The sequence below is a fragment of the Dama dama genome, chromosome 31 (genome assembly GCF_033118175.1).
Source record: "Dama dama isolate Ldn47 chromosome 31, ASM3311817v1, whole genome shotgun sequence".
NCBI classification, from domain to species: Eukaryota; Metazoa; Chordata; class Mammalia; order Artiodactyla; family Cervidae; genus Dama; species Dama dama.
In genome coordinates this window covers 47,741,127-47,768,604 of record NC_083711.1, presented here as the reverse complement: position 1 = coordinate 47,768,604, position 27,478 = coordinate 47,741,127, and the positions used below count along the sequence as shown (strand labels likewise).

Below are 27,478 nucleotides of genomic sequence, written 5' to 3'. Positions count from 1 at the left end.
AAGTTTATAAAAAGCACAGTGTTGAGAAATCTAGCATGAGATGGAGAGAAAGGGATGTCAGAACGCCTGAGCTTTCAGTTTTGGCTCAAGGTTTATTAACCAAAGTTATTTAAGCTTTCTGAACCTCAAACTCCTCATCTTAAAAAACAGGGTGAATATCTATTTACTGATATAAAGAGCAATGTACACATGAAAGGTATTACAAGCACTCATCTGATAAGCAAAACTGGAATAAGTCTTCAGTAAATGCCTACTATCAAATTATCTGATCTATACTGAGATCCAATATCAGAAGACTGAGGTCTTCCCTAAGTATATACTCTTACCATTTCATTACTTTAGTTGTGTTTATTATCTGGGAAATCATGCCCAACTCTATGCATTTCTTTAAGAAACACCTAACCTAATGAAGTGTAATTCAAAAGGGGTGCAATCAAAATGTGTGGTGAGATGGTGTGTTGGATGAGGGAGACTAAACCACACAACGTGAGGTGTGGTGAGTGTTACATCTGGAAAAAAGAACAGAGTACTTCCCACTGAAGGGCCACCATGCGGCAAGAGAGGCAGCCTTGCTTGACTTAGCTCCTGAGGCAGGAGAAGGATAAATGAATAAAGATCCTGGGAGCTATATTTCAGCTCACAAGGAAGCACTTTCAGACACTTGTGTGTGTTAGTCGCTCAGTTGTGTCTGACTCTTCGCGACCCCATGGATTGTAGCCCACCAGGCTCCTCTGTCCATGGGACTCTCCAGCAAGAATACTAGAGTGGGTTGCCGTTTCCTTCTCCAGGGGATCTTCCCAACCCAGGGGTCAAACCCAGATCTCCCACACTGCAGGCAGATTCTTTACCATTTGAGCCACTAGGGAAGCCCTCAGACACTTAAGGCTGTGTAACGATGGCATAGATGGGCACAGGACAATGTGTAACAATGGCGTAGAAGGGCACAGAAAATACCTAGTGCCTGATACTACGTTGACTTTGTCAACAAAGGTCCGTCTGGTCAAGGCTATGGTTTTTCCAGTAGTCATGTATGGACGTATAAAGAAAGCTGAGCGCCGAAGAATTGATGCTTTTGAACTGTGGTGTTGGAGAAGACTCTTGAGAGTCCCTTGGACTGCAAGGAGATCCAACCAGTGCATCCTAAAGGAGATTAGTCCTGGGTGTTCATTGGAAAGACTGATGCTGAAGCTGAAACTCCAATACTTTGGCCACCTGATGCGAAGAGCTGACTCATTTGAAAAGACCCTGATGCTGGGAAAGATTGAGGGCAGGAGGAGAAGGGGACGACAGAGGATGAGATGGTTGGAAGTCATCACCGACTCGACGGACATGCGTTTGGGTGGACTCCGGGAGTTGGTGATGGACAGGGAGGCCTGGCGTGCTGCGGTTCATGGGGTCGCAAAGAGTCGGACACGACTGAGCGACTGAACTGATTGAACTGACCGATACTATGGGAGATGGATGAGATGACTACACTGCCTTCTGAACCTCACACTTGATGTTAAAGTAACCCTGAATTTCTTTTAGGAATCAGAATTCTTAAGAATATGGACCTGAATCACAGATCCCCAAGTTCTATTCCCTTCTCTGAAGCCCTATTCATGCCTTCCCTACAAGTAAAAATACCTTTAAGGGAATGTGTCAATGACTTTTACTGAAAATGGAAGAAAAAGATAAAGGGGGGCCATTGCTAAATTAGGTTATCTGGTTTTCAATATGTCTTTTTTAGCCATCAGATAGCTCTGCTTAGCTGGCTGAATTTAGTGTCTTCAAATGTGGGTGACTAGGGCAATAAAAGGAAACAAACTTTTATTTTTTCATTTTAAGAGAAACCCAATAAAATACTCAACAGGATTTTTTTCCCAAATGTGGCCATGCAAGCACAACCTGGCTGATCTGCAACTGAGCACTATTAACATCTATTTATAGCCAGTATTTTCATAGATGAATCACATTTACCATGGGACAGTTAATATTAAGGGCTCAACCAGCTCTGCTGAGAACCCCATAATCTTACTACTTCTCTTTCCATTCTCCTTTCAGGGAACTAAGTTATAGCTTTATGGATCCACACAGAGAGAGGGGGAAATCCAAGTGGAAATGTAAAGCCAGCCGACAGTCTGCTCCCTAAATGTTAAACACATTCAAATTTAAGGCACTGAATCACTTTCAAGGTTGTCCCTTGGCGAAGAGCATCCTCCAGTTGGCACAGACTGACTGTGCGTTATGCAGCCATCTTGCCATCAAAACAGTTCATCCCCCAAACTTCCTACAAATGAGTTTAAATGGCACTGCATTATGTCACAGACATAAAAACAGGACTAAGGACTGTTCAAGGTGCCGTCAAATAAAAAGGGGTGTGGTGGATGTTGAACTCATTTTACGCATGTGAACCTGTAATCAGGGAGGTGAGGGTGAGGTGGAACCAAGGGTCAGGGTATGTATGATAAAGGTTCTGAGAATTCAGTGACTTTAACTGCAATTTTCTAGTCAGTCTTGGGGACCGAGTGTCCCATCTCCACCCACATGTGTGCAAACACACACACTAAACTTTGTGGAGGTACCCGCACTACCCTGATTGTTGTTGTTCAGTTACTATGTTGTGTTTGACTCTTTGTGACTCCATGGACTGTTAGCATACCAGGCTTCCCTGTCCTTCTTTATCTCCTGGAGTTAGATTAAACTCATGTCCACTGAGTTGGTGAGGTGATGCCATCCAACCATCTCATCTTCTGCTGCCCCCTTCTCCTTTTGCCTTCAACCTTTCCCAGCATCAGGGTCTGTTCCAATGAGGTGGCTCTTCCTATCAGGTGGCCCAAGTACTAGAGCTTCAGCTTCAGCATCAGTCCTTCCAATGAATATTCAGTGTTAATTTCCTTTAGGATTGACTGGTTTGATTTCCTTGCAGTCCAAGGGACTCTCAAGAGTCTTCTCCAGCACCCCAATTTGAAAGCAACAGTTCTTTGGTGCTCAGTGGAATTCTTCTTTACGGTCCAACTTTCACATTGTATATGGGTACTGGAAAAGCCAGCGTTTTAACTACATAGAACTTTGTTGGCAAAATGATGTCTCTGCTTTTTAATATGCTGCCTAGGTTTGTCATAGTTTTCTTTCCAAGGAGCAGTGTGTTCTGTTGGTAAAACTCTGCTAGCCTTTACCTTACTTCATGTTGTATTCCAAGGCCAAACTTGCCTGTTATTCCGGGTGTCTCTTAAGTTCCTACTTTTGCATTTTAATCCCCTTTGATGAAAAGGACATCTTTTTTTAGTGTTGGTTCTAGAAGGTCTTGTAGGTCTTCATAGAACTGGTCAACTTCAGCTTTTTCAACATTAAAGGTTGGGGCATAGACATGGATTACTGTGATGTTGAATTGGCTTGCCTTGGAAATGAATCATCATCATTCTGCTGATTTTGAGATTGCACCCAAGTACTGCATTTCAAACTCTTTGTTCACTATGAGTGCTATTCCATTTCTTTTAAGGGATTCTTGCCCACAGTAGTAGATATAATGGTCATCTGAATTAAATTTGCCCATTCCTGTCCATTTCAGTTCACTGATTCCCTAAGACATCCATGTTCACTCTTGCTATCTCTGTTTGACCACGTCCAGTAGGTAAACTGATTCCTGGACTTACCATTACAGGTTCCTATGCAATATTGTTCTTTAGAGCATCGGACTTTACCTTCACCACAACTAAGTGTTGTTTCCACTTTGGCCCAGCTGCTTCATTCTTTCAGGAGCTATTAGTAATTGTCCTCCGCTCTTCCCCTGTAGGACATTGGACACTTTCTGATCTGGGGCGCTCATCTTTCAGGGTCATATCTTTTTGCCTTTTCATACTGTTCATGGGATTCTCCAGGAAAGAATACTGCAGTGGGCTGCCATTTCCTCCCTCAGCAGACCACATTTTGTCAGAACTCTTCACTATAACCCATCTGTCTTAGATGGCCATGCACAGCACTACGTCCTTTTGCCACTACAAGGCTGTGATTCATGAAGGGGACTACCCTCATCTTGATATTAATTTTTGTCTTTGAGAGTCTCCACCCTTAGTTTAGCTTTACCATGCCCTTTCCTACAGTCTTTACTAAGGGTCAAACTCTTTAAGATTAAATGATGACTTACACAAAGCATTTAAGATAGCACCCGGCATGTGGTAAGAGGTCTATACACATTAGCTGCTTCTATCAGATTCTCAGTACCATTTTTCTGAATTTCTAGCCCAGGGTTCACAAGATGACTCATCTTTACTATGAGGCAGTCCCTATTGATACTTATAGCCAATCAGCTCTATTGAGGACTGCATGATTCAGTCATTCCAATGAATCCCTGCTGAGGTCCAACTCTGTTGAACACTGTAGAGACAGACATGAACAACAGGGACCCTAAGCTCACAAAGCATGAACAATAAACTCATGACCAGGTAGCATTATCTCCATTTTACGTCTGAAGGCTCACAGAGGTACAGTACGTTGTTCAAGGCCACAGAGTTAACATGCTGGAGTAGTGATTCACATCCAGATCCACGTGATCCCATAATCTCAGTCTTTCTTGCCATGCCCCCTCTGCCCACACCCAAGATGCCAGCCAAGTGTCTGAGAAAAGTCACTTTGTGGCTTAGTTTCTGCACATAAATGATGCATGAAAACAAAACACCTCTACTGAATAGACCGATTGCTGAAAAGGCCAGAAGTTGTGAACTCATTAATATTCAGATTTTTGTGTAATTCTGGGTAGCCAGAATTAACTGTACAAAAAACTGTACAAAAAACCGTACAACTGTACAAAAAACTGTACAAACACATCAACAAAACAGACATTAGTCCAGATACAAAAATAAGCTTGCACAAATTAGCAAATATGATAACTGATACAGTAGGTACTTCATAAATGTTTACTGAATAAGTGTTGAAGCAGGGTATTTTCCTTTACTAAGTATACCTTCTTATGAGACCCCAAGTAGATATAGCATGGTGATTTGCTGAACTCTAAAGCCAGACGCCCATGCTGGGACCTGGCTTCACTACTTTCTAGCAGTATGACCTTTAGCAAGTTACTTAGCAGCTATGCCTCAGTTTCTTCTATTGCAAAACAGAGAAAAAGTTTTTGAGAAGACTAAAGGAGTTAACCAAAAGAAAGCATTTAGTATTTGTTTGCTAAGTACTGGATTAATGTAAGTTATCATTGTTATTTTCTTCTTTAAATTGGAGTAGTTTTGATTGGTTACCCGATATCATAGTAAATGATCAAGACCACAACCAATTTCTTTCACTGAGGCATTTTGAAGTTCTTTTATACAGCCAAATAACCTCTTTTCACCATTCAAACATGGAAATACACAGGTATGCAGAGACTAAATTATGTCTAAGTAGCATCCAATTATGTCGAATAAGCAGTTTTTGTTATACAAAGAAAGAATGATTAAGAAAATTCAACATTTATAATAAGGAGTTGACTAGGGGCTTGTACGCTGGGGGGAGGTGGTAGTTAACATGGGCCTCAAATGACATTTGGCTATTTCCTGTAACTAAATTAAGTAAATAATTGCAAAAAATTCTATTTGTCCTTCTTCTGCATGAACACATCCTTACCAAAATATATCACAATTTCAACCAGCTTATGCCAAAGAAAAACTGACCGAGGTCACTGCGTAGGAAAACAAAGCAGAATCTGCTTCTCAGGGCCAACTGCACTGTATTTGTATCCATAGATACAAGACAACAGAGAAGCACAAAATTCTAAAGCGGGAAGTCCCAGGACCTCAGAGATCATCTAGTCTCAGGCACAAATTCTGTAGTACGGGGGGCCCATTAGGGAGTGAGGACCAGGGTAGAGGTCAAGGGAAATAAACCTTATTTCATCCTGAATGACCTCATGGGGCCAACCCAGCCTAATATCCTTATTTTACGAGCTACGACCCAGAGCCTAGCTAATTAAAAGCAGAACTGAGATCAGAAGTCCTGTTTCCTGATTCCCAGTCTATCACTCTCTTACATTTCTGAAGGCTGCCATTCTATGGCTCCGAGAGTCACAGATAATCAACACATTAGGCTGTGTTAAACCTGACAGCTAGGCAGGTTTCCTCTTTGCAAAACCATCAGGCATGATGTCACTAGCGACAGTTATGCAAAGAGTAAGGCATCATAATTTGTTATAAACAAAAGCAATTTTCCATTCCATTTTTTCCCTTTGCAACCTGAAAATCCCAAACCACCGCTGCTATTACAAAGTTTTTCTTTTCCTCAGTACGCACCCCTGGGCCAAGCCCAGATGCATAAAAAATTTGCCAAGAGAAACAATGAAGTCAGTGATAATACAAAGCATGAGAGAATCATGAAATCCACATCTTTGTTGTCTTCCTCTTGATACTTAATTACTTCTCATTACTGGTCGTTTTGTGGTTGTTGGCAGAAGCATAAGGAAATTCCACCACTGTAAACACGCGGAGACACACACTCCTCAGTCAACCCGAAGTCTGCACATGAAGTGTCTGCTCACAAACCCAACTGAGCACCAGCAAGAATGCTGAAGCTGTCTCCCCTAGTCCCCAAAGAAGATATATGGTTTCAGAAAAGCTCTAAACAATTTAAAAAGGATAAACGTAACATAAAAACGTTTCAGCTCATTCCTTTTTAAAAAAAAAAAAAAATCACTTATAAATATCATCATTGGCAGATGATCTGTGCACTCCTGGAGGATTTCACTCAACTCACTTTAACAATGAGGTGAGGAGGAATATAGCCAATATTTTATAATAACTATAAATGGAATACAACCTTTAAAAATGATGAACCACTATATTTTACACCTGTAACATATAATATTGTATATCAACTATAACTCAATTAAAAAAAAAGAATGAGAGGTGAGGGAAGACAGTGTGTGTATGGAGATCCGTTCAGTTTTCTGTAGCAGCCTGTGCTTCATGCTAAGTTGCTACAGTCGAGTCCAACTGTGCGGCTCTACGGACTGTAGCCCACCAGGCTCTTCTGTCCATGGGATTCTCCAGGCAAGAATACTAGGGTGGGTTGCCATGCCCTCCTCCAGGGGACCTTCCCAACCCAGGGGTGGAACCTGCGTCTGGTACGTGTAACCGGCACAGGCAGGTGGGTTCTTTTACCACGAGTGCCTCCTGGGAAGCCCTGTAGTAGTTCAGAGTTGCCTTAAACTCAACGAGCACTGCTTACGAGCAATGCTTAGCAAGCTACCCTGCTAAACAGAAACTTACATTATCTTGGAATTCTGGAAGGCATACCTTGGATAAGATTAATGGTGACAGAGGAATCCTTACTAAATAGTAACAGAATACAAGTTGATTCTTATCAGTAGGCCATTGTTCCACATTTGACTACCTGGGTAAGATGAAAGCACAGAAATGCACCATAGAAGTCACAAAAATAACCCTAAGCTTCAAACTAAAAGAAGTAAAGAACCAAACACATCTGACCTCTTTTAAACTAGGCTTCTATTTGATTTTCACAGCAATATGAATCTGTCAGTGTGACGGACGAAGCGTTTTTCAAAGATGGCTGCAGTTAATTCTTCCCAGCCCCCTGCAATGTGACTCTGCAGCTCCTTCCATCAGGAAATGGAATCTGTTTCCCCACTTCCTGAATTTGGGGTGGCCTTGTAATGCTCTTTTACCAAAAAACCTGAAGACTTGGAGTAGGGGAGAATAAGCGATGCAGGGGAGAGTCGGTGACAACTACTGCCACAGATCACTGTTCATCATACTCTTGGGATGCTGCCCTGAGTCCGCTGTATGGGGAAGCCTGGTCTAGCCCACCAGAGGCTGAAAGCCCACGTGGAGCAGAGATGAGATGATCTGGCTGAGATCAAGTTTGTCTAGCTGAGAGTCAGATATGTAGTGAGCCCATCTTAGCCCATTCACACCCAGTTGAGCCACAAGATGACTGAAAATGCAGTGACCTACAGAGTTTTAAGCCACAGTTATTTAGCAATGTTACCTAAATTGTGGATAGCCCACAAAGTAGAAGGAACAAATCAGTCATTTTCTTGAATAGCCGTTAGGTATGAAACACCAGGTCAGAAATCCCATGGGACACATGAGTGGAGACTATTAATATTAGACAGAAGAAACTGAAGGCCTGTCTTTCATGTGAGAACATTTATATAAACAAAGTGGTACATAATATTTAAGTGTTTTAAACATATCTACTCTACATTAACAACCTTCCATTATGCCTATAGGCCAGAGTAATGATCTCCCTGAGGTGATCAAGATAATCCAATGGGGTGGGAGAAAAAAAACTGGATTTCTTATTTTTTGTTAATATTTTTCCTTTTTATTTTTGAATATGTTTTCATAAGGAACACAGCATTTATTAATATGCTAGTATAGGAACATTATTTATTAGTACATAAATATACACATAATGGGGCTTTCTACAGTCAAAAATTCTATATATCTTAACCTTCCATCCCTACATAAAAATATACTCCCTTTATGCTTGTGCATTTCTCAAATAAATAAATCCTTTCCTGGACTTATTATATGTAGTGGAGTGAAAGTGAAAGTCACTCAGTCATGTCCAACTCTTTGCAACCTCATGGACTATACACTCCATGGACTTCTTCAGGCCAGAATACTGGAGTGCGTAGCCTTTCCCTTCTCCAGAGGATCTTCCCAACCCAGGGATCAAACCCAGGTCTCCTGTACTGCAGGCTGATTCTTTCCCAGCTGAGCTACCAGGGAAGGCCAAGTAGTGGACAGTCAGGGACAACTACTGCCACAAATCACTGATCACCTCTACTGTAATTATTGATGAGTCATCTCTTCAGCAAGGCTACAAGCAATTCTTCACACATGATGTCTGTACCCATCTCAGACAGGGCGTTTATAAGCACCTGTCTTTGGCAGTATATCCAGCCTTATATCCAGTACAGTATGATAGCATGAAACACGATTTTTTAACAGCACAGCTAGTCAAGCTGGGTCGTCTGGATTCAAATCCCAGTTCTTCCACTTACTTCCAGCCTTCATTGGTGCTTCCATTTCTTCATTGTAAATAGAGATAATAATATCCCCACACTTCATAGGGTTGTTGTGGAGAACTGAATGAGTTAATAAATGTAAAATGCTTAGAAGAATGCCTGGCATGTAGTAACTACTCATTAGGTATTAGCTATCATCAATATTACCACCACTATCACCACCATCACTGTTGATCTCTAGCAGCTAACAGAGGAAATAAATGTGTGATGGAGGAAAGTCAGAATGAACACGAATTATAGAGAAAACATACTACATGACTTGTTAAAACTTTGAAAGTGAATGTTTTAAATTTCTCCAGATGGACACTGTAACTTTAAGGCAGGGTGTCCCACTAGTATCACTTGATAGTTGGTTTGTTACTGACAAAATACATAATAAACAGGTAAGCCACTAACACCTTCAAGTTCTGCTTTTACAGCCTGATTATTATGATGAGGCTACTGAACAATTCTCAGTTGAAAATTAATTCTGGGACTCTTTCCTTAAGCGCTGTCTTTTAACTGTGATCTCTACTCTGGTGAAAACCATTAGTCACAGGTTTACTGCATATCCACATGCAGTGTTTAGATTTCTGTGGATTTCCTATAGGATGCAGACCCACAAATTCATGTCTTTGAAATACACTATTGACAATCTATGCTAAAAGAAAGGCACAGTGGCAAGACTCATTATATATCCTAGGAGAAAGGGGGCCATAGAGATCACCTCCTCACCCCCTCACCTCACAAATCACACAAACCACATACTGCACTCAGGGAGGGTCATGTCTTAACTAAGTCCCACAGCTGATTTGTGATAGAATTTTTTTCACCTGACTTCTGTCTAGTTCAGTGTACTTTTCATGACCCCAGATTTACAAACTATTTCCATAAACTTTACACTTGAAAGTGTACCACCTGTATTAAGAAAATTAAGACAGTCACACCATAAATAACCAATTTAGTGCAGGACACACAGTGGGCCTTCAATAAATGCTTGTTGAAGGATGGGTGGAGAGATGAATAGAGGCTTAGCTGGTTGGTTATGAAGTCCTCAAGGTTCCTAAACTCTTCTGTACTCTGATTTCTCAAGTGGTGCCAGCAAGGTGGAACTCACTTCTTCAATAGAGTACCCAGGAAAGACACAAAACCATTCTTTCAAACTTCTTTTCTTTCTCCCTGAATTCATGGTTCACAAATCATTAGATAAAATAGACAATCAAATAAACTTGCTTTAGCTCTTAAATTTTTTTCTAACTATAAAGGTAATACAGAATCACTATAAAATTGGAGGGAATAAAAGTAAAGTTAATAATGTTAATAATAAAAGCTAATGTTTATTTGGTGATAATATTGTATTAGGCATGCGGCAAACATATGACATGTATTGACTAATTTAATCCTCACAGCAACTTTAGGTTATGAATATACTACTATTATCATCCTCATTTTACAGATGAGAAAGGCAGAGAGGTATCAAGTAACTTGCCAAAGTTTTATAGCCAGTAAGTAATGGAGGAGAGGTATGAACTCAGGCAGAGTGGTTCCAGAGTTCATGGTCTTAACCATTCTATTATACTGCCACTGCTCAAATTTTGGTTTCCAATGCAAATTATAAAGAAAAGAACTGATTTATTTCTAGAGAAATGCAAATCAGAACTACAGTGAGGTATCATCTCACACCAGTCAAAATGGCCATCATAAAAAAAATCTACAAACAATAAATACTAAAGAGGCTGTGGAGAAAGGGAACCCTCTTGCACTGTTGGTGGTAATATAAACTGATACAGCCACTAAGAGGAACAGGATGGAGATTCCTTAGAAAACTAGGAATAAAACTTCCATATGACCCAATAATCCCACTGCAGGGCATATGCCCTGAGGAAACCATAACTTAAAAAGACACAGGTACCCCAATGTTCATTGCAGCACTGTTTACAACAGATAGGACATGGAAGCAACCTAGATGTCCATTGACAGGTGAATGGATAAAGAAGTTGTGGTACATATATACAATGGAATATCACTCAGCTATAAAAAGGAACGCATCTGAGTCAGTTCTAATAAGGTAGATGAACCTAGAGCCTATTATACAGAGTGAAGTTAAGTCAGAAAGAGAAAAACAAGTATCATATATTAATGCATGTATATGGAATCTAGAAGGGTACTGATGAGCCTATTTGCAGGGCAGCAATGGAGATGCAAAAATAGAGACAGACTTGTGGACACAGAGGGGAAAGGCGAGGGTGGGAAGAACCGAACGGGTAGCACTGAAGCGTATACTTTACCACATGTCAAATGGTGAGCCAGTGGGAATCTGCTGTGTGATGCAGGGAGTTCAAGCCCAGTTCTCTGTGACAACCTACAGGCGTGGGGTGGGGTGGGAGGAAAGTTCAAGAGAGAGGGGACATGTGTGTGCCTATGGCTGACTCATGCTCATGTATGGCAGAAGCCAACACAATATTGTAAAACAACTGTCCTCCAATTGAAAAATAAATAACTGATTTAAAAACCGATTAACTTGACTAAATTAAATTGAAAACTTCTTTACCACAAAAGACATAAAGTGAAAATGTTTAAGCTACTATCAGAAGAAATAACAGCAAAACATTTAATCAACAAAACAGTAACTTATAGAATATGTAATGAGTTCCTATAAATTCAGAAGAAAAACACAACTAATATTTACAAAAGGAAAATGGGCAAAGACTATGAACAACCAATTTATGAAGAAACTCAAATGGCATCTAAACACATAAAAGGATGCTGCTCTTATTAATTCAGGATGCAAATCAGATACCATTTCATTTACCAGATTGGCATAAATTCCATAATAGCATGTGTTATTGAAGATATGGAGCAAGGAGAACACTTATACTCTGTTACAAATTGGTACTCCACTCAGGAGAGCAGTAATCCCTAGTAATGTTGAGAACACAATATGGCAGAGTCCAAAAATCCCACTCTTATACCATAAAGAATACCCAAAGAACTGCATGTACACAGGAAGAAAATGTAAAAATATGTTCACAGCTGCGTTTTTTTCTAACACTTAAAACATGTAAATTATTTAAATATCCATCAACAGTAAAATGGATAAGTAAATGGTGGATTATTCATACAGTGTAATACCATATAACAGTCAAATATGTAAAATAAGTAAAATGGAACAAGTAAGAATCTCAAAAATATAGTGCAAAAAAACTTTCAGAATGCTACATTCAATATGCTATGTTTACATTAGGTTTGAAAATCTGCAAAGTAATACTATAAATGGCTCAGCAATATATGCACATGCATTAAAAATATAAAGTATAAAACATGCATGGGAAGAATAAACACCAAATTCAAGACGGTTACTTATGGGGTAGGATATGTAGAAAGTGAGTTAAGGAAGACGTACATAGGGGATTCTATTCTATCTATAATATTTTGCTTAAAAAACTATTTTCTAATGTATTGGATTGTTCAGGTTAATCTGTAATATATTACCCAAATATATAATAAATAGAGATTTTACAAATCTGTGTGGTAGCATGTAGTGATTCATTGTATTTTCATACCTCTCTGTATGCTTGAACTTCTCCAGATTTTTTTCTTTCCTTTTGGCCATGCCTAGTTCCCCAACCAGGGATAGATCTGTGCTCCCTTGCAGTGGAAGCCAGAGCCCCAGTCACTGGACCACCGGGGAATTCCCTCCAGAATTTTTTTTAATGTCATTTTGGCTGTAGGGGTCTCTGATGCAGTGCACCGGCTCCTCACTGCTGTCCGTGGGATTTCTCTGGCTGTGGTGAGCGGGGCTACCCCCCAGTTGCGGTAGTGTGGGCTTCCCGTTGCAGTAGCTCATCTGATTGTGAGAGCCGAGCTCTAGGTGAGCGGGCTTTAGCAGCTGCAGTGCGCGGGTTCAGTAGTTGGGGCACGCGGGTTAAGCTGCCCTGCAACATGTGGAATCTCAGCTCCTAGGCCAGGGATGGAACCCATGTCCCCTGCATTGGCAGGCAGATTCTTAGCCACTGGGCCACCAGGGAAGTTCCACCCCTTCTGATTTTTAAAGAAATATTATTACAAATGAAAAGCAAGGCACCAATGATGATGATAGTTTTTTGACTTGTAGGAATGAGTAAAACTAACAATCTCTTTGAACATCACTGAAGTAGACTGTAAGTTCAATTGATATTTTCCTTTTTCATTAGAAACCTCAAAGGTGGAACAAATTATTGTGCTATTGTAAATTAATTTCAATACCTATATACTAAGATGTACAGCTAAAATTGTCCCTCAAGTATTACTTTATTTTATATAGTTTTCATAAAAATCAACTACCATAGGCACTAGGGTTCTTATTTTGGAGATAAGGGTTCTAAATATAAAACCTTGACTTATCCAAGGACAGTTCTGGAATTTTAGCAGAATGTCAGGGATGCAGCCAGGAACCAAGCCTTCATTCCTTTAATATCAGACTTTACCATCATAACAAAATAACCCCAAGTATTTTGTAGCAGTAATTCTTATAATTCTATCTTAAAGCACCAAAGGCTAAGAAATTTAAAAACATTTTTTAAGTTACACAAGGGTTTCCTTGTGGAACCACAATGTGAATCTGCAGAAAGTTAGAATAATTAGCAAATTTACCATTTTATAATTATGTTAAGTATGTCTTAAGTAGGCACTTAAGCCAAGGTTGGAGGTATGACCCAGGTCCCTCAGGTGGAATGCTTGGTGGACGAAGTTCAAATACAGTCTGTTTACCCATGGACATAAGTGGCCTTAATCAAAGCAGAACACATTTTTTAAAATGTTGATTTTAAAAACAGCAGTGTAAATAAGACTGTGATTTATGAATCTGCTAATACCCTTCTCTGCTGTAGACTTCAGAAAGATTGAGTCTTTGGCTTTGGTAAATATAACATGAGTGCAGACTTGTCAAAGCAGTAATAGGTTCTCTTATTAAAATTCCACTTCCACTAAGCGTTACAAATTGTCTTTCTTCTTTCCAGCCCTTAAAGAATGCGTTCCAAAAGCAGTGACAAGGAGGGCTCAGCCCCAAAGCAATTTCCAAGACCTGGAAAGGACCACAGTTTCCAAGGGCCTGAGGACAAGAAGCAGAGACAGCAAGACAAAGACCCCACCAATGAGTCGGATGCAATCCTTCCATATCCTAAGTCACACAGTGGTAATGGCCACCAAGGAGAAGACCTCTCAAGAGATGACCTCTTATTTCTTCTCAGCATTCTGGAGGGAGAACTGCAGGTCAGCTGGCTTAGAATTATCACCCTCATGCTTCCAGGGGAAGGCTGCTTATGAATTTGGCGTCTAGGCGGCCACAGACATAGCTATCTGTGCTTCATACTTGTATGCACATGGAAGCAAAGTGTAAGGACACATACCCAGAATTCTCTTCTGGCAACACGAAGAGTAATTAATCACATCTAAAAGGGCTGTCATGATGACATGCGATTGGCATGCACATGTGAAAGGTCACATCCTGCACTCACGCTGCTTCAGTGCACAGGCACGGACGGGTAACAGTAATAGCTGATGACTTCTGGGTCAGTTTTAAATGACAGTAGGTGCTTCTATACCTCACATGAACTGGCTCCTAGGTTTGCCCCAGCATTAACCTACACAAAATAAACAGCTGCTATACATACAGGACAATCTTATTTCGTATTTCTGAATATGAAAATACCAGTCCACTGAGGAATATCATGTTATCTACTTGTCAAACACAACGAAAAATGTGGAATTCTCTCCATGTTGTCTAGTTACCACAATAAAAAGCATTATTCATGTGTAACTAGATTGTAAGAAGGATAAAGGGACATGGTTTCGCTACCTTTTGTAAAAGGTGCTATAACGGAATACGATGTTTATATTTGAAAGAGAAGAAAAAAGAAAAAACACTCAACACAAGAAATCACTTGCAGAGACTGCTCGTAGATAAAGTGGGCTTTCTGAAATGCCTTTTGTTCCTACAGGCTCGAGATGAAGTCATAGGCGTTTTAAAGGCTGAAAAAATGGACTTGGCTTTGCTGGAAGCTCAGTATGGGTTTGTCACTCCAAAAAAGGTGCTAGAAGCTCTCCAGCGAGATGCTTTTCAAGCAAAATCTGCCCCTTGGCAGGAGGACATCTACGAGAAACCAATGAATGAGGTATGTATTGAAATCAGGAGTGTGTACCTAGGGAGATGAAGTAAGCGCCCCAGCTAGTAAAGCACTGGGCCTGGCAGGTGAGCAGGACATGTAACTCCTTTCTCGGTTATTTATAGTTGTATGTTTAAAACCTACCCAAGGTAGATAAACACTACATGCTCTACAGGAGAGAAAAGGAGAATAAATCATGGACGGGAAGCAGGATGTTCCCACTGGGTTTGTTTCTTGACATCAGACTAAAACCTAATAAATGCAAGAGAATTCCTCCCTCTTTCTCTCTCCCCCTCTCTTCTTCTTGTACAAACACAGACACAGACACACACACATGCAAAGAAACACAGACACTTGGACCCAGACACACACACACACACACACACGGGTCTGTACTTCTTTTAGAGATCAGAAGGCAATAATAAAAAACAGATAAAGTTCAACCATGGAGGTTAATTTATTTGAAAACACTGGAGTATTATGTCATAGAAATTCTGAGCATGAATGGAAATGATCTGAAGAACTGTCCAAGAAAGAGAGTTTTAGGAAGTATACATTGTAGATGAGTCCATATCCTCCTTTTCTTTCAATAGTTTAATGACAGTGAAGACTTTGCCCTCCACCATTATGCCCAGCAAGGACAATGGCAAAGACGAACAGTTTCAGCACGGCCATCGCTGCACAGATACAGCACTGCTTGCTCTTTCACTTGCTGACATTTCTGAAACTCCTTTGCATCCTTAGTTTATTCTTCCATTTTCCTCTGAGACCTTGATGGAAAATTTCATAATTCTTCATTTTTATAAAAAAGAAACAACTAGGAGCATAAGCTAAGGCTGAAGAGAGTGAAAGCAAGTTTTGGACAAATTTCCCCCATGGCCTGGCAACCTACCTCAGGAATGACCTCTAATGTCCCTGCTATTCTTGTCTTGGGTGTCTCATGAGAGAAGCCTACTGTCTTGCCAAATTGTTAAGGAGTTTGGTCATATGGATCTGCTTCTCGGAGGGGTGAAGATGAGACCACCCAAAGTGTGTTGATTGAGCTTTAATCCAAATTTTAAACAAGAGGAGCCGAACTCGCATTCAAGTCAATAGTGTTAAAACTGTATCCAAGCTCCCAACACAGTGACTGTGAAACAGCATTAAGCACAAATTTCACAAATGCAAATTAATGATCACTGAACATATCCTCATAGAACTCCACAAATGGCATAGCCCCTCAACACTTCAGTGTAAAATGAAACAGAATAATTTCAAACTTATCTTGAAATCAGTAGGAAAAAGTTTTAGTTACAAAAACTACTGCACACTGCAAAACTGGAAATACCCTCTCTGCAAATGCTTGCAATCCTAACTTTGCAAAGTGTCCCTGAAAGTTAATCATAATTTGGCCCTGCTTTATAAGTCCAACCTTCCCTGATTACTCTTCCAAGAAATACCCTCCCCCTGACATACACCACACACACACACACATCTTATATTCCCACATCTATGATTTGTCCGTTTTCTTCTCTTGCCTACTACGTCCCTCCTATAGATTTCTCTCCTCAGCTACAAGACTCTTTCAGTTCCTTGAAGACCATATACACCCAGCTGCCTGCCCTCTTCCTCCATCTAGGAAGTGATGGATGACGGAGATATTTAGACAATAAACAATAAAGGAAAAGTATGACAATGAGTCCCTAGATAGGGCTGAAGAAAAGAAAGGAGGACAAGTGTTCCCACTACAACCAGGGAGCACCATAATTATTACATCAGGATAAGGATGTGCATACTAAAAATTTATTATTTAGTTTTCGTCCATCCTTCTCCTCCCCACCCCCCACCCCCCCGCCATAATGTTCTTTTAAAAAAATGTAAAAAATCTCAACTATGTCTAGGGCAAACTAAAGGAGATTTATCTATTCATAATGCAAAATATCTCAGAAAAACAAACTGTTCTCAGCTACGTCACATGTTAGGAACACTGACTTAAGGTGGAGGTCTGCAAGATAGGCCCACAAAGGGTATGGATAGGGAGATAGTGAGGGAAGAATACCGAGTCCAGGACTGTTTCAACCTCCTATTTCTTTCCAACATGCTTACCTTATTAGCATTACCTTAAGGTAATTCTTAAAGTACTTATTTTAAGCAACTGTATAATTTTGCTTTTAAATTTTATTTTATAATTTTCACTGTACAAAAATAGTTGTAGTTTCTGTCTTCAGAGTGCTTAATGTCTAAAAGAGTGACAGACAACAAAAGATCATACAAAAAGTATATTTTACACACACACACACACACACACACACAATGTTAATTTTTGTAGTGAAAATCACAAGGCAATATGAGAAAGTATAACACGGGATCGAGTTCAGTTAGGAGAATCAGGAAAGCCAAGCACCAGAGAATGAGCAGGGGTTAGTCAGGTACAGCATAAAGAAATTCCACTTCCAGCAACGCTGTGGATGACATATGAGGAAACCGTATCACTAAAAAATACATAAAAACACTAGATAAAATATCTAGCATACGCTCACGTGCATGGATGAGCTTTACAATGGAGCTAGAGAAATCCTGAAGCCAGGAACTAAAAAGGGAAATTTCCAGAGACTAGCTTCTGGTTCCACATATTTTGAACCTTTCTCTTTAACAATCCACACACTTCCAGTACTAGGAGCCAAAAGACACACAGTGTTCATTTTGCAATACACTGGTCTTTCATTTCTGATGGTGGTTGGGTGAGCTGGCACACGCAGAATGCTCCCAAGATTGACAGGAGAAAGGTAGATTGCAAGAGTGACCTGAAGCTCAATAGCTGACTGCATACGAATGACAGTGGACCAATACCACTCAGAGGACAATAAGACAAGGAAGGGCTTTCAGCAGAGTCTGGCAGTGGTGGTGCAGAGCCATGAGAATCATGCCCCCATTCCCAGCGCCTCAGATCCTGAGGCAATGGGAGAATTAGCAGTCTCTATTTTAGGATTCTACTATTATCCAAGAAGACCAGGTTTCAGTAAAGACAGAGAAGATGGCACATTTTATGAATAGCATATTTGGTTACCTTTGATCTACTAAAACAGCTGAATAATTTCTCAGCTGTCTGAACTAGCTTTATCTCTACCACCACATTCAAGGTAATCAAAGAAAAAGACAATCTTCAAAGGGCCAACCAAAAAGAACAAAGAGAACCAAAGCCATAGCTCAGAAAGAAGATCAAATCCCAAATTAGCGTGATCTGTGACTCAGGAGTTATTAAAACAAAGGTCATTATTTTCTGAGCATATATTAAGTGACCAAAAGCAAAAAGATTGACAAATTCTCTGTTCTTCATTATGCTTAACCACTGGGACAATCCAACCTATCGGAACACACTGGATTTCCTTCATCCTGGGCAAGGAGTTGGATCGTGTTAGGGGTTGCGGGCAGGATATGACATCAAGGAGACTAAAATGATAAGCAGGAAGGTTGTCACTGCATGGTAAACATTAAGGAGCCACTGTTAATCTTTCTGCACCTGATACTCCCCTAAAGTGACTAAGTCTTCCTGTTTTCTTCCCCAGGCTTCATGCAGTCTGCAAGTGGGGCCAGATCAAAAAGGGGCAGTGGTTCTCTGATAGTCCCACAGTGCTTAAGGATGCACCACCTTACACTGCTCCTAATTGTTTCATGTGTATATCTTATCTGTCTGGTGAGAGTATAAGCACTGAGACTTTAAAATTCTCCCATGGCAACTATCATAGTACTAAGTACATACAGCATAATAGGCACTTAATAAATAGTTTTTACCTTGAGAAAACTGTGGAAATACAACTGCTCTTAGAAATCAAGCCCAATCACTAAATTTATAATTAAAAAAAAACAAAACCCCAGAAGTACAGAACACTTAAGTGGTTTCACCAAGGACACACACACAACTGGTGGGAAATGAAATGAGTTCAGAAGAGCTCAGGTCTATCATCTGATGTGGCAGGAATGAAGAAGAGACTGAACTGAGAACCAGTGGCATATTTCTAAGAAGCATTTGGGGTATGGAGAAATGAAGGAACAGAATAAAACTTCAAGCATAAGCTAAAATAGCTCTAAAATCACTTACACTTCCTTCAGGAACTTTCCCTCTGCAAGGTCACTATTCAACACCTTTCCAATTTCTGCTGTTGACCAGCATGAGGTCCTTACCTGATGCACCAAACAGCATGCAGTAAATTTTGTAAAGAGTCGTGGAAGGTGAGAGAAGGAAATCCCAGAGAATCCGACATTTCACTGATAGGAAGGAACACACAATTCTACGCAGGAGTGAGCACAGAAAGTTATAAAGGAAGAACGGGAAAAATTTGGGGTGGAAGGCGGAAAAGGTTTCCATGTTCCAACACTGAAAAAAAGCAGTACCGAAGCACTGCCGTGTGCTTTAAGAACTCCTTGAAGCCTGGTGTGGCCAAAGACCAAGTGAGAAAGGGGAAAGCACGGAATAAGGGTGGGGCAGAAAGGTCAGGAGGCCAGATGGTGAGAGACGCTCAGCCCTGAATGGGAGAGCAGAGTTACACCACCAGTGGAAGATCATGCTATCACTGATGAGGAAGGCCTGCGGGGGGCAGTGGGTTGAAGGAAGGGACAGCCCTTACACAGTTATGTAATAAATAACAGGTAATGATTCTTTCCAATCTTCCTTCCTTGTCCCTACAAATAAACTAAGTAGGGAAAAACACAACGGAAGGTAATAATAGATGAACTAAAGCTTCTCTTTTTTTCTTTTTTGGGCTGAACAAAGTTTCATATTCATGTCCATTTAACTACAAGAAGCTATCTGAGGAAGCTTCTCTTATGAAGCTGCCCTGTCATTCATTTATGCTTTACTAAAATACCTACTGTGAGCGTCTCTGATGGCGTAGATGGTAAAGAATCTGCCTGCAATGCGGGAGGTCCTGGGTTCGATCCCTGGGTTGGGAGGATGTCCTGGAGGAGGGCATGGCAACCCACTCCAGTGTTCTTGCCTGGAGAATCCCCATGGACAGAGGAGCTTGGTGCGCTACAGTTCGTGAGGTTGTCAAGAGTCGCACACAATAAGCGACTAAGCACAGATACCTCAACAATAATTATTCATTTATTAACTTTAGGGCCAATCTTGTGATAAACTGAATGTTTCTCTAAGTCAAATGTCAAGATCTCCAAATGAAGGCTGATTCTATCACTATTTCACTTCCAAATTCTAAAAGCAGTTGATTTGCATTTCCCTTATAATGCAGTCTAATGTTTGGGCAACTGGAAGGAGTTTTCAGAGAGCTATTGTTTCTTGAGACCCAGGACAGTTAATACTATAACCTCCCTCTCAGAAGGTGGTCATTAGTTAAAAGTGACTCTGCCAGCAGGCAATATAACCAAGCAATTTCAGCTCCACAAAAGGCCTGGTCACATTTATTAAAAGTCATGAACACCTGTATGACATGAAGTAATTTTTTTCGTGTTAAATCATCATTATAAACTCATATTAGAAAACTAGACAGCCAGCTTAAACGTTTAGAGGTCAGCTGATTCTGTCTGCTGGGATACCTATATTCCTTTCTTTTTCCAAAATGATTTGGCCATTTTTGTGCTTTGGATGCCTAGTCAAATACATGCTTTTTAAGGATGTACAATTTAAACTGGCTTCAAATTCAAGAGTCACAAATTTTAAATCTTTTATGATAAAAGCAAACGGCAAAATTAATCAGTATTATGGGTTATAGTTTTGTGTTTAGCTCATCTAGAAAGCCACATGCTTTCAAAAACCATGGTCTTATATGGATTTGAATTCATTGCTGGCCAAAGCTCCTGAGCTACTTTTGCTTTAATCAGTCTACTTCCTTCTTTTCTTCTTTTAAAATGTTTAATTGGAGCTTTACAATACTGTGTTGGTCTCTGGCATACACCAACGTGAGTCAGCCATAGGAACAGGAGTCCCCTCCCTCTGGAGCCTCCCTCCCACTTCCCGCCCCATTCCCGCCGCGCACCCCCCCACCCCCCCCCCACCCCCACCCCCCCCCCCCCGCCTCGGTTGTCACAGAGCACCAGACTGGCACTCTGTGCATCATACAGCAAACTTCCACCGGCTATGTATTTCACAGATGGTGATTTATACGTTTCCACGCTGTTCTTCCAATTCATCCCACCATTTCCTTCCCCCACTGCGTCCACAAGTCTGCTCTCAGTGTGTGTGTCTCCACTGCTGCCCTACAAATAGGCTCATCAGTACCATCTTTCTAGAGTCCATATTTATGCATTAATATGCAATACTTGTTTTTCTCTTCACTCTGTATAACAGGTTCTAAGTTCATGCACCTCATTAGGACTGATTTAAATGTATTCTTTTTAAGGGCTGAGTAATATTCCACTGCATGTATGTACCACATCTTCTTTATCCAATCATCAGTCAATGGACATCTAGATTGCCTCCATGTCCTAGCTGTTGCAAATTGTGCTGCAGTGAACAGTGGGGTACATGCATCTCTTTCAATTATGGTTTCCTCAGGATATATGCCCAGCAGTGGGACTGTTGGGTCGTTCGGTAGTTCTATTATGAGTATTTTAAGGACTCTCCACACTGTTCTCCGCAGTGGCTGCATCAATTCACAATCCCACCAACAGTGCAAGTGGGTTCCCTTTTCTCTACACCCTTTCCAACATTTATTGCTTGTAAATTTTTTGATGATGGGCATTCTGACCAGTGTGAGGTGATACCTCATTGGTGTTTTGTTTTGCATTTCCTCAATAATTAAACGGTGCTGGGAAAACTGGACAGCTACATGTAAAAGAAAAAAAACTAGAGTACTTCTTGACAGCATACAAACTCAAAATGTATTAAAGACTTAAACGTAGGGCCAGAAACTATAAAACTCCTAGAGAGAAACACAGGTAGTACACTCTGACGTACGTCATAGTAAGATCCTCTTTGACCCACCTCCTAGAGTGTGTGCTGGGTTTCCCAGGTGGTGCCAGTGGTAAAGAACCTGTCTGCCAATGAAGAAGACAAAGACTAATGGAAATAAAAATAAACAAATGGAGCTGAATTAAACTTAAAAGCTTTTGCATAACAAAGGAAACAATAAGCAAGATTAAAAGACAATCCTAAGAATGAGACAAAATAATTGCAAATGAAACAACTGAAAGAGGATTCATCTCCAGAATATATAAGCAGTTCGTACAGCTCAGCATCAGGCTGTCTTTTCTCCACTGTATATTCTTGCCTCCTTTGTTAAAGAAGATGCTCACAGGTGTGTGGTCTATCTCTGGGCTTTCTATCTTGTTCCATTGCTCTACATTTCTGCTTTTGTGCCAGTACTATACTGTCTTAATGACTGTTGCCATTGTAGTACAGTCTGAAGCCAGGAAGGTCATTCCTCCAGCTCCGTTCTTCGTTCTCAAGACTGCTTTGGCTATTCAGGGTCTTTTGTGTTTCCACACAAACTTAAAATTTTTGTTCTAGTTCTGTGAAAAATACCATTGGTAGTTTGATAGGAATTGCATTGAATCTATGGAGAAGGCAATGGTACCCCACTCCAGTACTCTTGCCTGGAGAATCCCATGGATGGAGGAGCTGGTAGGCTGCAGTCCATGGGGTTGCTAAGAGTTGGACACGACTGAGTGACTTCACTTTCACTTTTCACTTTCATGCACTGGAGAAGGAAATGGCAACCCACTCCAGAGTTCTTGCCTGGAGAATCCCAGGGACGGGGGAGACTCGTGGGCTGCCGTCTATGGGGTCGCACAGAGTCGGACACAACTGAAGTGACTTAGCAGCAGCAGCAGCAGCAGCATTGAATCTATACATTGCTTTGTATAGTATAATCATTTTCATGATAGTGACTCTTTATCTCTCCATCTGTTTGTGTCATCTTTGATTTCTTTCATTAGTGTCTAGTAGTTTAGGTCTTTTGTCTCTTTAGGTAGGTTTATTCCTAAGTATTTTGTTGTTGTTGTTGCAATGGTGAATGGGATAGTTTCCTTAACTTCTAATTTTTCACTGTTAGTATATAGAAATGCAAGGGGTTTCTGTTGATTAATTTTATATCCTGAAACTTAACTATATTCATTGATTAGCTCTAGTAATTTTCCAGTGGAATATTTAGAGTTTTCTACATATAGTTATCAAGTCATCTGCAAACAGTGAGAGTTTTACTTCTTTTTTTCCAGTCTAGATTCTTTTTATTTCTTTTTCTTCTCTGATTGTTGTGACTTGGAGTTCCAAAACTATGCTGAATAATAGTGGTGAGAGAGGGTACCTTTGCATTCCTGATCTTAGAGAAAATGCTTTCAGTTTTTCAGCATTGAGAATAATGTCTGCTGTGAGTTTGTTGTATATGGCCTTTATTATGTTGAGGTAGGTTCCTCCTACACCTACTTCCTGGAAGGTTCAATATACACAAATCAATCAATGTGGTACACCATATTAACCAACTGAAAGATGAAAACCACATGATTATCTCAACAGATGCAGAGAAATCTTTCAACAAAATTCAACACCCATTTATGATAAAACCCCCACTTTTCTTTCTTGATTCCTTGTTGCTTATTTTGTTTTCAATCTGTAACCATATACTAGGCACCTACTATAGGCAAATCACTCTATTAGATGGTAAGAATTTAAGAAAAATAGAATGTAGGCCCTGCTTTCAGGGAGTTCACAGTCCAGTAGAGCAGACAAATGTAAGACAGAAAGGACTTGGTGTTTGTTTACATCGGGTCACATTCACACTCTATACCATGACAGAATTGAATTTCAAGTATTTCAAAAGAGTACGCCAACAGTTTCATACATAATGCTGTGAAAAACTGACTGTGGATCCAAGAAACATACATGGGCAGAGAACTTTAGGGAGGGCTGGGGAAGGATCCATCAGCTAAGGGAGTGGCAGAATCAAACACTGTCCTTCACTTTCCATCATTCCTCTAAAATGGTTTCTCTGGAGAGCAAAAAGCAGAAAGATATTCAGATACCTACAGAGGCACTGATTTTTATTTTTGGTTAAGAAAAACATGATGATGTGGGAACTAAGGTCCCAGAAGCCATGTGGTGTGGCCAAAAAGAAAAAAAAAAATGACGGAAGGTTACACTTGTGTTGAAACATACCAAAAAGTATCGAAATTAAGAAGAGTAATGATAAAAGCTAACCAAGGAAATCAGAAACCCACTGTTGAATTTGTTAAAACTTGGACATTTCTAAAAGCAGGAGAGATGGCAGTTTTATGAATGCTTTCTATTTAAGATTATTAATGTATTTTCTTTTGTAGTTGGACAAAGTCATGGAAAAACATAAAGAATCACACAGACGAATCCTGGAACAGCTTTTAATGGTAGAAAAATCTCACAGGCAAACCATAGTAGAATTGGAGGAAGAAAAGAGAAAACACAAAGAATACATGGAGAAGAGTGATGAATTCATAAGCTTGCTAGAACAGGAATGTGAAAGGTAAGGCTACTTTGGACAACAGTGAACTGTTCTGCAAACTCTTCCTAACCTCTCCCTGTGGGTTGGGCATTATACCAAGGGACACAGGGACATACAATGCAGATGAAGCTTCTGGTCTCAGAAACCTCATGGTACAGAGTGAGGAAAAGGATATGTTTAAAAACAGTATCAATGTAACACAAGAATAATCAGGTGTGATAGGACTGTGGAAATGTAAGTGCTGGGCACCTCACCTGCTGCTTCGGGGGGGTGCCTGTGAAAGCTGCAGAGAGGAGGAAATGGGTCTAGTCCTTACACAAATAAGAACGGAAACCACACATGAGGCAATGGCAGAAATAAGTGCCACAGCATGGAGATAAGACAAGAGTATGCGTACTGAGGGAACGCAAGCTTTCCATATGGCTATAGCACGGGTGTGAGCAATGGAAAGGCTGGCCACAGGCGCTGGATTTTATACTGTTGGCAAGAAGGAACAAATGACAAGTTATGAGAAGGAGAATGAGTTGCTTAGGGATGCTTTCTTAATGAACCATTAAGGAAAGATAGAAGAAAGAGCTTTAACCTGGAGGCCGATATGTGTTCCAATGGCTAGAGGGTTAGGGATAACGGGGTGTAACGAGAATTATTTATGAGGTATAGTCAATATGAAGTCGTGACCAATGTGACTAGAAAGCAGAGCAAGGAAAACAGAAAGTTACACTCCTGGTTATTCACCAGGGTACACAATGTAGGCGTAGCGCACAGCTTTTCCTTGTTGCAGGGTTTCTGGTTCAAAAGGGGGAAGGGGGTCTTGCTTCAGACAAGTTGAGCATGAAGAACCTGGAGTGTTCCACTGTCCAGTAGGGAGAACAATATATCTAAATAGACAATCCATGGTTAGAAATGTAGGTCTGGGAAAGGCTGGGCTGGTGATATGTATTTGCAGCTGATGAGAGCTGCAGCTGTGGGTGTTGGTTTGGTGCGGGGAGAGAATATTGAGATGGGAACTCTAGAAACAACACAACAACTCATCAAGTTAGGGTTTTCATCCAAAAAAAAAAAAAGGGTCAAGAAAGGAAGCTGAGAAAGAATAAAGAAGGGTGGAGGACTAGAAGAATCAGAAGAGAAAGCAAAGAGCCAAGCTAGAAAGGACTCTCAAGAAAGAGTGAGCAGTCAAACAGCACCAGATAATATAGAACAGGATGGGCAATAAGGAAGACACTGAAGAACTTAGTGAGGCATTTCAATAAAACAGTGAAAGCAGAAGCCAAATCACAACACTCTGAAGAATAAATAAGAAATGAGAACGCAGAAGCTTAGAATGTGAACTAGTATTTAGAGAAGGGAGAAAAAGGTTAGTAAATATTTTATAACCATATGGAAGGCAGATTATTTTGCTCAACTTTGACTCTCTATTCTGAATCTCCTTAAAAAGTTTGCACATCCCTGTTAAATTAAAAGGACAATGGACTCTTCTCTATTAGTATTGCAAAGAGGGAAAAACACCAATCTCAAATTTTTACTGGATCTTCATTTCACTTTTGTTATTCCATGGATACTTCTCTTACAAGTTACAGGGCTAATGATGCTAGATTCTAACAATCACAGGAAAATACAGAAAAAATAATTACTTGTGAGTTCCCTTTTCCAAAATACTAGTAGTCTCAACTATTGTATTTTAGCGAGGTATCCAAATTACATCAATGGCCCTCCCATCCAGTTTCTTTCTCTACATTCACCAGGGGTTTGTTTTCTACTCACCACATAGACAGGGGTCTTGTTACTTTGCCCCTCATGAACCTGAAGTATCTTCAGGGGCAAGTTAAATGAGCAAAAGAAGTCTGGCACCGAGGGAAGATTTGATTAAGACATTACAGTATACAATTTTGTATTCAATAAGGCAATGTCATATTAAACACTATTTTGAACCCCTGCGGTTTGGCGGCCATGGCCTCATTTGGCCTCCACACTTACTTGGCACTAACTTGTTGAACACAGATACTTCCTTTCATCTCTCATTATTATGAATATTTATTCACCAGGGTCAGAGTGCTGCCCACCACAGAACAAAGAAGTAGGCAGGTAAAGCCCTGCCCCAGGGGCTTACCAAACATTAACAGACAAGAGGATACAGATTTAGCGTGGAAATGTGGAAGGCTCTTGGTGGTATAGTCCTAATGCTCATGGTTGTGTCTCTAATGTCTTCTGAAGGAAGGTTGAGAAGGGCTATCCAGAAGTAACACTATAAAGTTGGGAGGCAGATGGTGAAGATTATTCAGATCAATAGAGAGTAAAAGGGAAGCACTGAGAAATGAGAACACAAGAGCAGTAGGAATAAACGCCATGGCTAGAGCAAATGAAAACAGTGAGATGAATGTAAATTGTACACCATGGACTCAGTATATTAAAAATGGTATTTCCACATGTATCAAAGTAGTTTAAGGGGGAGAATTTTAAAAGATCATATTTTTTAGCCATATAGGACACAAAGTTTTTCTCTCTTGAAGAATAATGAAAGCAAACAAGCTATTAATCCCCAAAATTGGAAAAAAATGACTGCAGTGATTCTCATTCCGTGTTTAGCCATTCCAGAAGACATGGGAATATTCACCTATTTCTGTTTGCCCAGGTACAGCTTCCAGATGGAAGTGTTAAGCCTGTTCTCAACTCACATGATAACACAGACAATACTTCTGCTCTGCCTGTACATCACAGTTCCCGTAGCTTGGCGGTGTTGGTTCACTGGCCCTTCCTGCCACCATGCTTGTAGCAGGGAGACTGTGGGCCTCATAAGGCATAACTGACTTCTACTTGCTTTAAGGCCATGTGCATAAAAATATTAAATGAACACCACCTCATGAAGAGGAAATGGGGGAACTAGCAATTTCAGGTAAATATATACTGAGGAGGTGTTTACACAAGAGAGTAAAGTACCA

The 27,478-nt window shown here is 40.4% G+C and overlaps 2 protein-coding genes across 4 annotated transcripts in view; one reads left to right on the top strand and one right to left on the bottom strand.

Moving 5' to 3' along the window:
* Window positions 1-27,478, bottom strand: part of CMSS1 (cms1 ribosomal small subunit homolog) — a 390,283-nt gene that overhangs the window by 245,110 nt on the left and 117,695 nt on the right. The window lies entirely within an intron of this gene.
* Window positions 14,003-27,478, top strand: part of LOC133050222 (filamin A-interacting protein 1-like) — a 119,669-nt gene continuing 106,193 nt past the window's right edge. For both annotated transcript variants that reach the window (XM_061134419.1, XM_061134418.1), the window contains exons 1-3: window positions 14,003-14,245; window positions 14,974-15,147; window positions 24,385-24,563. In XM_061134419.1, the coding sequence (XP_060990402.1) occupies window positions 14,003-14,245; window positions 14,974-15,147; window positions 24,385-24,563 (596 nt within the window). The remainder of the gene's footprint in view (window positions 14,246-14,973; window positions 15,148-24,384; window positions 24,564-27,478) is intronic.